The following is a 10667-nucleotide window of genomic DNA, read 5'->3' on the forward strand; positions in this document are numbered from 1 at the left end:
TTGACCTTATTATAACCATTAAGTCATGTTACCGTCCTTTATTACAGCAGGAGTTATACATTAACTATGTGTTAGTGTGTTATTACTACATTAACTGGGATTTACAGTGATGTCAGAGTTATTACCGGCTCCGTTTCCCGCCGTAACCCAGATGAATGAAACCGGAGCAGCCCCTGAATCCCCCCCTCAGAAACCCTGTTTCTCTAAAAGGGAAGAAGCGAACCTCGGGACTTTACCTCGCCGCCATTTTCTAACCCGGGGTGAAAAAAGGAAACCAAGTGAACATCACCGGGGTCAGTATTCCTCCCTAATTCGGACCACTATCACCACAGCGGGTCAGCATCGTGCATTCAACGTTAGATCCGCATGGTATGTACCCGGAAAGGCTTGCTTTTTGGAGGGTGGGGTGTTAAGCTAGAGCCGGTGTTAGATGCTGTTCGCTCCGGCCTCTGCTGATGGCTAACCGGCATTTTGAAGCGGTGAAACGGTTCCATTCTAGTAACGTGACACTGCCAGAGAACATGAGGTTACTTCAGCTACATAAAAGCTCATTATAATGAGGTAATGAAGAGGAGATGAAGATGTTTGCTTGTAACGCTGAGGCCTGCAGCCTGCAGAAGCCTGCGCTGCCGGCTAACTCCGGCTAACAGCGTGTGAGAGGAACCTGCAGGCTGCTCCGGCGCTCAGTTTATCTGCTATAAATGTTTATAACTGTTGGCAGAGCATAGATATATGTTGGTTTCTGTGTTGAACACGTTCGGCTTCAGTTATCATGTGCAGAGAACACATTTAATGAACTGACAGCTCAGTTTCTAACATTATAAACAGGACGGTGGCGCCAACAGTCCATTTATTCAGAGCACACTTCCAGAGGTGATCTCTGATTGGCCAGTTAGGAGCAGCGGTAAATAATCCAGGTGATCTGATACTGTCGTCATGGAGACTTCGCTTTTAAGTTGAATCAGTTCCAAAATAACAAGATGTAAACCTGAGGAAATATGATCTGTTTGTGAAAATGCTGAACAGCAATCCTGCTGCTTTCACTGGAACGGGATCCTGACTGAACTCTGACTTTAATTTGACTGAAAACAACAACAGAACAAGAATTTACAGAATGAAGCTTCCTGATATCACTAAAAACAGGTTTCTGGATTAAAAAGTCAGCCTGTCATTTTCATATTAAAACAGTTTTTTTTTATCAAAAGTCAGATTAAATGTTTGTCAAATGAATTGGTCAATAAATAAAATATCCTTTAAGACACTACGATCAGGTTTATAGGTTAAATGGCATATGGCTGCAACATAGAAAGACAACAAAAGTTTGGGGATAATTTGTGTCAACAAACCTTCTGTGATCTTTGAAGTTTCTGCCTTTTAGTACTTAGTATGCATATCAGTTTAGTTACTTGTAATAATAACCTTACTTACTCTTATTTTCTACATTTTCACTAATAAAAACTAGAAAAAACTTTACAGTATGAAACATGAAGACACGCTTCTTTAACATGAAACAAGTTTGTCCATGAAGTGAAGCGCAGCACATTGATCAGTTATTTTTGATGCATGAAAACAAGTAAATATTGGAGTATTTTCATTGATTTCTGCTGATCTTCATGTAAATCAGTCCGAACAGCCTGGTGTTGTGGATATGATGATGTGATTAGCAGCAGCTGGAGGCAGGTGGTTGTATTAATCATTTGTTTTGGCAGCAGGAAAAGGTGAAGTTTTCAATCAGCTTCAGGTCAAACTGTTTCTGTTTTTTTATCTTATTAGTCTTTCTTCCAGCTGTAGGTTTTAATAACGTGGGGTTTTTATCTTGTTGAACGTTTTGTGCTTCCTGACGTCTGGATCTGATCTGATCGGCCCCAGAGGTCACCTGATGAAGAGGAGCAGCTCTTCCTCCCAGATGTTGACCTCACAGCTGCAGCTAGATGAATGTTTTATTAGAAATAATAACTAAAAGTCAGATTTCTGAGCCACGTTGAGGACTGAAGTGATTCTGACTGGTGGCCTTTAATTAGGCCATAAATCTGCTGCAGTTCTCCGTCACTAACCAGAAGTGAAGGATGAAATATTATTATTATTATCATCATAATGTCTGATGGGACGGCCTGCCAGCATTATGCCAACAGTCAGGCCTTCTGTTGGTTGACCTTTGACCTCTAGGTGAAACTGGTTCTCCAGAACTTTGTGGTTTGGTTCAGCAAAGCAGCAGAAGGAAGAGGAAAACAATAAGTCATGCTAATGCAAACTGAGCTCATGATTCATCATGTCATTTATTGATTATTGCGACAGGCCTACGCGTAAACACATATTGTTTAAATATAAACTGATGGAACTTTATGGAGCCGTTTTCCTCTCATCAGTTTCGTCATTTAAACAGAATCTTTAGACAGTTTGACTGGAAAAATTGTTTCTGAATCAAATCATAGAATAGACTTTATTAATCTCTGAGGGGGAATTGCTTATTTGCTGAAAGCTACTCCATCTTAGGTAATAAACACAAAGTTTGTAAAATATATAAGAGTGATAAGTTCAAAATGTCTAAATATAACAAATAAATAAATGAATAACAAGCAAATCATGATCCTAAAACACAGGAACCAGTTTGAATCCCTCAGAACAGCTGATGGGTTTCTGCGTTGCTTCGTTCCAGATGTCTGCAGATTTGGCCACAGATCACGTGAACGGGAACGGCACCGAGGAGCCCATGGAAACCATGGAAACCATGGAAACCATGGCAACGGTGACCCGCTCCGAACACTTCCAGGCTCTGCTGGACGCCGGCCTGTCGCAGAAAGTAGCCGAGAAGCTGGACGAGCTTTATGTAGCAGGTCAGGACACACACACACACACACACACACACACACACACACACAGCTACTCTGGAGGAGGAAACATCACCGACACACTGTCTGCATTTCCATAACAAATGTTCAAAAACATTCAGGTACAGTGATGCCAACTCCCACCTGCAGGTGGCGGTATTTCATACCTCCACTGTTACAGTCCACTGATTGATGTGGCGAGTTACAAATTGACCTACTTAAGTTCTAAAAAATGTTAGTGGAGCCTGACCTGATGATGACCTTTGACCCTGCAGGCCTGGTGGCTCACAGCGACCTGGACGAGCGCGCCCTGGAGGCTCTGAAGGAGTTCAACGAAGACGGGGCGCTGCAGGTTCTGGTCCAGTTCAAGGAGAGCGACCTGTCCCACGTTCAGGTGAGTTTCCCTGGGCGAGGGGGCGGAGCCAGCAGCGGCATCTGACCCGTCTGTGCTCCTCCAGAATAAAAGTGCCTTCCTGTGCGGGGTGATGAAGACGTACCGGCAGCGGGAGAAGCAGGGCACCAAAGTGTCTCCGGCCTCCAAAGGTCCAGACGAGGCGCGGATCCGGGAGCTGCTGGACAGAACCGGCTACACGCTGGACGTCACCACGGGCCAGAGGAAGTACGGCGGCCCGCCACCGGACGCCGTCTACGCCGGGCCGCAGCCCACGGTGGGAACCGAGGTAGGCCCGCCGCCAGCAGGCTGTTGCTTAGCAACGGCCCCACTCCTGACGGCTGCCGCTCCCCGCAGATCTTCGTGGGGAAGATTCCCCGCGATCTGTTCGAAGACGAGCTGGTTCCTCTCTTCGAGAAGGCCGGGCCCATCTGGGACCTGCGGCTGATGATGGACCCGCTCAGCAGCCTGAACCGCGGCTACGCCTTCGTCACTTTCTGCGCCAAAGACTCCGCCCAGGAGGCGGTGAAGCTGGTAGGTCTGCCTCAGGCAGCACGCCGCGCACAGACCAGCCGGTCCCGGTACCAGAACCTCTCCTCTCTCTTCCAGTGCAATAACTTTGAGATCCGGCCCGGCAAACACATCGGCGTCTGCATATCTGTGGCCAACAACAGGCTGTTTGTCGGTTCCATTCCCAAGAGCAAAACCAAGGAGCAGATCGTGGAGGAGTTTTCTAAAGTCACAGGTAAGAAGCGCTCCTGGCGCCGGTTCTGACGGGTCGGGCCGACCTGACCTCTAGCTCTGCTGTGTCCGTTCAGAGGGTCTCAGTGATGTCATCCTCTACCACCAACCCGACGACAAGAAGAAGAACCGCGGTTTCTGCTTCCTGGAATACGAAGACCACAAAACGGCGGCGCAGGCCCGTCGCCGGCTCATGAGCGGAAAGGTCAAGGTCTGGGGCAACCTGGTGACGGTGGAGTGGGCCGACCCCATCGAGGACCCCGACCCGGAAGTTATGGCCAAGGTGAGTCGAAACCCAGAACTCGATGAGATGAAGATGGGATTCAACCAGGAGCTGCAGGAAGGCAGTGATGGAGGCTGAGGAGGCCCAAAAAACACCAGAAACCTGCTGACGTGAGCTCACCTGATTGGATCTGCTGGTTACTTCATTAGCTACAGTTAACACTACCAGGAGCTAACTACATTAGCTACAGCTAAATTCGCTGTGACGAGTGAAATCCCGTCGCTAACATGAACACTAAGCTATAAATGTTGGCCGAGGTCAGAGTTCACCTGTTAAACTGACTGAAGATGAACCAAAAGCTGGAGAAAAGACATTTTTATTAGAACCTGCTCACAACAGACAGGCTATCTGAGCCTCTTTATCACTACAATGAATAGAAGTTCAGATTTTTGTGTAACTTTTATTCAGGTTAACTTAGAAACTGAGCTGTTATTGTTACAGGTTAATTTTCTAAACTACAGAAAAAAGTAACTTAGAGAAGCTCAAATGTGAAAAATTGGACTGATATTAATATGCGACAGTAACACTGGTATGTTAGATTTACCAATGTTTTATTTGATCTTTTTTATCCGATTACCTGATTAATCGTAAGAATAATCAATAGATGACTCGATTACTAAAATATTCGTTTACAACAGCCTTATTTGATTTATGTTCATAAAAACTAAACATCTGGTGAAATAAATGTTCCTTATGGTGTTTTCCTACATCAGCTTCAGGTTATTATACGTTAATATTCAAATCATAATGGTCTCAAAGCAGCTTGAAACTTACAGAAACCACTGCTGAAGCAAAGGTTGTCCGAAGAATACTGCTGTAAAGTTGAGTGGCAGGAAGAACACACTGAAGATCCGGACGTTGTCTCTGCAGGTGAAGGTCCTGTTTGTGAGGAACCTGGCCAATGGCGTCACAGAGGAGATCCTGGAGAAATCCTTCAGCCAGTTTGGGAAGCTGGAGCGAGTGAAGAAGCTCAAAGACTACGCCTTCGTCCACTTCGAGGAGCGGGACGGAGCCGTGAAGGTACCGGCCACAACCCGGCGTACGCTTCCCGTCTCTGACTGGACAGCCGAATGAAACTCTGCTCCTCCTGCAGGCGCTGGAGGAGCTGAACGGGACGGAGCTGGAGGGAGAGCCCATCGAAATAGTTTTTGCCAAACCGCCTGATCAGAAAAGGAAGGAGAGGAAAGCCCAGAGACAAGCTGCCAAGTCCCAAATGTAAGACAGGTCCCACATATTAGACAGGTCCCACCATGTCCCAGATGTTAGACAGGTCCCACATATTAGACAGGTCCCACCATGTCCCAGATGTTAGACAGGTCCCACCAGGTCGCAGATGTTAGATAGGGCCCACCATGTCCCAAATGTAAGACAGGTCCCACCATGTCCCAGATGTTAGACAGGTCCCACATATTAGACAGGTCCCACCATGTCCCAGATGTTAGACAGGTCCCACCAGGTCCCAAATGTAAGACAGGTCCCACATATTAGACAGGTCCCACCAGGTCCCAGATGTTAGACAGGTCCCACCATGTCCCAGATGTTAGACAGGTCCCACCATGTCCCAGATGTTAGACAGGTCCCACCATGTCCCACATATTAGACAGGTCCCACCATGTCCCAGATGTTAGGCAGGTCCCACCAGGTCCCAGATATTAGACAGGTCCCACCAGGTCCCAGATGTTAGGCAGGTCCCACCATGTCCCAGATGTTAGACAGGTCCCACCAGGTCCCAGATATTAGACAGGTCCCACCATGTCCCAAATGTAAGACAGGTCCCACATATTAGACAGGTCCCACCATGTCCCAGATGTTAGGCAGGTCCCACCAGGTCCCAGATATTAGACAGGTCCCACCAGGTCCCAGATATTAGACAGGTCCCACCATGTCCCAGATGTTAGACAGGTCCCACCAGGTCCCAGATATTAGACAGGTCCCACCAGGTCCCAGATATTAGACAGGTCCCACCAGGTCCCAAATGTTAGGCAGTGCCCACCATGTCCCAGATGTTAGACAGGTCCCAGGTCATGTGATCTGAGACCTCCTGGTCCGGTTCTGAGTTCCTGCTGTCAGTCTCTAAGAGTCTTCAGCTTCTCATTTAGACTCTAGAAACAGACAGTAATAAACAGTTATTAACAGTAATAAACAGTATTTTATACAGTAATAAACGGTTATAAACAGTTGAATGAAAACAGACTTTAAACTGCTCAGTAAGGAGACATCTGATTGGTCCGTTCATCCTGATGCAAAATGACAGGAAGAGGAGCTGGAGACATTTAGAACCTTCTCTGGACCTCCACTGGTTCTGGTTCTGGTCAGGACGGGTTGAGCAGCAGGTGGCGCTCACCATGCTGACTGGTCCTCTATGTGACCTTTGCCCTGTCTCCCTCCTGCAGGTATGATGATTATTACTACTACTCGCTGCAGCCCCACATGCCCCCCCCCTCCAGGGGGCGGGGCCGCGGCGGCCGGGGGGGCTACGGCTTCCCCCAGGACTACTACGGCTACGAGGACTACTACGACTACTACGGCTACGACTACCACAACTACCGCGGCGGCTACGACGACCCCTACTACGGCTATGACGACTTCCAGGCCCCGGGCCGGGGGCGGGGCGGCGGCCGGGGCCCGAGGGGCGGAGCCTCGCCGGTCAGAGGTCGAGGCGGCGCCGGGGCGCCCCGAGGCCGGGCCGGCTTCTTGCAGCGCGGCGTCGGGCCCGGGCCGGGCCGCGGCGGGCGCGGACCAAGAGGAGGCGTGGCGGCGGCGCGCGGGCGCGGCGGGGTACGTGGTGCGCGGGGCGGCCGCGGTGGAAATGTGGGAGGAAAGCGGAAAGCTGACGGCTACAGCCAGCCAGATTCCAAGCGCCGCCAGACCAATAGTCAGAACTGGGGCTCCCAACCCATTGCTCAGCAGCCGCTCCATGGCGGGGACCATGCTGGTAACTATTCCGGGTACAAATCTGACAACCAGGAATTTTATCAGGATTCTTTTGGGCAGCAGTGGAAGTGAAACCAGTGAAACCAGTAGCGCTCTAAAACAAACCGCTGCTGGTTACAGACTCGATCTGATTGGTTGCCTGCAGGTTTTCCTCCAAATTGGTGACATCTGGCAAGATCTGTGTACATATTTTAAAAATCAGCTTGGACTCCAAACACAACCCCACCCCCACCTGTTTCTGGCGAACTGCTCTTCTTCTTCCCTTTGTTTTGACCACTTTTAAAGGCCGTTTTCTAGAGGCAGATTTGTGCTGCAGCTCAAGCTTTCTGTATGTTTTTACACTCTGGTTTTCATGTTTTGAGTAGCTAACAGCAACATGTATTTAAAGCGCTGAAATGACGATTTGTATTGCGTGTGTTGTTCCTGAGAAGAACCAGAGGACCCAGCAGTCCTGTTCGGCTTGTATTCTCTGCTGTTTGTCTGCTTTAATAAACATACACACACTCGTGTACAAAAACTACTTCAAATTGTGTTAAATTCATGTTTGGGCAAATTCTCTCTTCAAATTTCCTTCAAATTTAAGGCTCCTTGTGGAAGAAATGGACTGAAGGTTTGCCAGGGTTGGCCCCGTGCTCCAGCGTCACCTTGCATGCCATCAGATCCCAGATCACCTACTCCTGTATGTGTAGTGACATACTCCATCCTTATCAGTTCCTCTCATGTCCAAAAACATAAATGTCTCACAAATTGGTGTCCTAAATTCACTGGACGCAGCATCAACAGCTGAGGGGGGGGAGTCGAAGCACAATTTGATTTTAGTCAGAGCGAAGCTTTTCTTGTCCCAGAAGGATCTTCCTCGCTGTTTCCCTGCTGGATTCTAACCGCAGTGGTGGGACCGCTAACCGGCAAGCTAGCTGCGCTAAGCACATTAGCCACGCCGCATTCAGTGGACGCTAACGCCGAACACTGCAGCCGCGAGCATCAAGTTCATTTAGTCGTTTTCTGTAATGCGCTTTGACTTTGTTTGCTTTTTATTAAACTTCATTATAAGTATCTGTTGACTAACTTCGTAATGATCCAAGAATAAAATTGGAATTTACGTCAAAGTAATAAAAAGATTGTAATAATGTAATATCACAACCAATATCCTGACAATAAAGAAAAACATTTGTAATGTTGCAAGAATTTGTAATATAAGAAAGTCGCAATATTAGGAGAAAAAAGTTACAAGATGACAAATTAAGAAAATAAATTTTATTTCTGAGAATTAAACAAGAATAAAGTCACAATTCGCAAAAAATTGTAATATAAAAAAGTCGAGACGTGAATAAAGTCGTAGAATACAAGAAATTCATAATAATACTGCAGTAAAGTCGAAGCTAAGTTTGCTACATGTTTTCAAAGTTCACTAAAACGCTAAGGTAATAGTTAGCACCGCTATTAGCGCATTAGCGGAAGCGTGCCCACCACTGCTAACCCTGCATGTGCTGTTGCTTCTTTGCATGACTCACCTGAGCGTCGATCTATCCAGTCTAGCTCTATGGCTGCTCACCTGTCCGCTCCCTGCTGTCTTAGCGCGTCCTGCTAGCGCGTCCTGCTAGCGCGTCCTGCTAGCGTGTCGTGTGCATTAACACATGCATGCGCCGTCAGGCTGTGAATGCTCCCTGCTGCAGCAGATGATGAGTGTAGATGTGCAGCGTCTCATTTCCGTCTCTAATTCTTCCTTTTGTTACCCGACTAGCAGGAAAAAGGGCCGGAGGTCGCCGCTGACGAGTCGCTGTGAGGCCGGGCTGGGCAGCGCCCCCTGCTGGAGGGAACGGTAAGGTCAGCTGACTCAGAGGAACCTCTGGCGCTGGACGGGATCCTTCTGGACCGAGCTTTGCCGCTGGCTTGGAGTGAACTCTGGTTTTGTTTTGAAGACGGACTCAATGATCTGGGATCAGCGCCGAGCCGTTCCAGCCGACCGCTAACTACCTCAGAGGACCAGAGTCCAGACCGGACGGTTCGCCTGGCCCAGGCCATCCTCAGGCCTCCGGTTCTGGCCCAGAGGAGGGGACCCAACGGACCCCGGCGTGAGTCCATCAGGCGCCAAGCAGAAGTTAGTCAAACATGTTTATCAGAACCGCCTCGAATGGACCCAGACCTCCATCAGAGCAGCACAAAACTAAAACTTTTAACAAATTTGGCAACTAAAAGTTCTGGTTTCTCCCAGGACATAAATTACCCGACTGGTTTCATTTACACCAGGAAACATTCTGAATAAAACTAGAAAACGTTGGAGCTAACGTTTCCAAAGTTAGCTAAAGCTAAAAGCTAGCCCTGCTATTAGCATCATGTACTTATTCAACGTGCTTAAAAAGCAAATTATCTGACGTCGTTATATTTTTCACGTAAATGTAAAATAAATTTATCAAGTGAATCATTTTTAAATCCGTTTCCTCAGATCAGAAACTGATCAAATTTTAACGGATTTTAACAAAAATCACTGAAAAGCTCAATTTTCTGATTTTTATTTCTCACCCTGAACGCCTCGTTAGCCCAGCTCTAGAACCGGACCGCCGGTCAGAACCGGGTTCTGGTTCCTAATGATCCGGCTCCACTCTGCCGGGTCGCTGGTTCCCCAGTTGAGGATGGGGTTGCCATGGCAACAGATGGAGCTGCAGCCTGAAGGTCGTCGGGTTCATTCGGTTCATCCGGAGCGGTCACATGACCCAACCCACACTCCCCCTGCAGACCCGGTTCTGGTCCAGAGCCAGAACCGTTTGGGTCAGAAAGCTGGTCTGGCTTCCTTTGGTGGCTTAGAGGTGAAAGGCATTGTGGGAGATGTAGTCCAGCACAGGATGGTGTTGCTGCTTTTCTGCCATTAAACAGAATCTGGACCGAGGTTCTGGTCGGATTCTGATGAGCTGCTTTCAGAGAGTTATCTGAAAACTGTGTGTGTGTGTGTGTGTGTGTGTGTGTGTGTGTGTGTGTGTGTGTGTGTGTGTGTGTGTGTGTGTGTGTGTGCGCTCCTGCAGATTAAATGTTTTCTACTGTACATGATAAACTTATTTTTCTAATAAACTTGTTAACCGTCAGTTTGGTGTTTCTGTATTTTTTGCTTTAATTATTTTAACATTTTAAAAAAATTATCTGAATCTGAAGGAAAATTTTAAATAATTTCAAAAACTAAAGAAAAAATGACTGAGGAACTAAAAACCATCAGAAAGACGATCAGAACCAAACGGGTCCAGAACCGTCCAGAAGGTTCCGAGCATCTCAGCAGAACCAGAACGTTTCCATGCCGGCTCATCCAGGAGGCCTCAGTAAAGGTCAAAGGTCAACGTGACAGACCGGAACCTCTGCTGACCCAGCAGAACAGAGACCCGTCTCAGGACCCTGGACCCGATGGAACCTGCTGGTTCTGTTGCATCATGGCTGCAGTCAGACACGGTGATGGCAGAGTCATGCTGAGGGCTGTAATCAGGAGGTTCTGCTCCTAGCAGTTCTG

The 10667-nt window shown here is 47.9% G+C and overlaps 1 protein-coding gene across 4 annotated transcripts; it reads left to right on the forward strand.

The window, feature by feature from the left end:
- The first annotated feature begins 202 nt into the window (after positions 1-202).
- Positions 203-10254, forward strand: LOC106909121 (heterogeneous nuclear ribonucleoprotein Q-like). 4 transcript variants are annotated; one of them, XM_088001888.1, is made up of 12 exons: positions 208-369; positions 2657-2834; positions 3104-3222; positions 3287-3508; positions 3577-3753; positions 3829-3964; positions 4038-4243; positions 5114-5263; positions 5337-5458; positions 6637-7021; positions 8919-8996; positions 9097-10254. In XM_088001888.1, the coding sequence occupies exons 1-11, from the start codon at positions 367-369 to the stop codon at positions 8958-8960; spliced, it is 1740 nt and encodes a 579-aa protein (XP_087858014.1). In that variant the 5' UTR covers positions 208-366; the 3' UTR covers positions 8961-8996; positions 9097-10254. The 4 variants fall into 4 exon arrangements, with proteins under 4 accessions (XP_087858013.1, XP_087858014.1, XP_087858015.1 ...); XM_088001889.1 differs by having other exon boundaries at positions 8922-8996; XM_088001887.1 differs by lacking the exons at positions 8919-8996; positions 9097-10254 and having other exon boundaries at positions 203-293; positions 6637-7698.
- The last annotated feature ends 413 nt before the right edge of the window (positions 10255-10667 follow it).

Source organism: Poecilia mexicana, unplaced genomic scaffold (assembly GCF_051168715.1).
Source record: "Poecilia mexicana isolate PSO_F unplaced genomic scaffold, ASM5116871v1 scaffold_21, whole genome shotgun sequence".
In the NCBI taxonomy this organism is placed as follows: domain Eukaryota; kingdom Metazoa; phylum Chordata; class Actinopteri; order Cyprinodontiformes; family Poeciliidae; genus Poecilia; species Poecilia mexicana.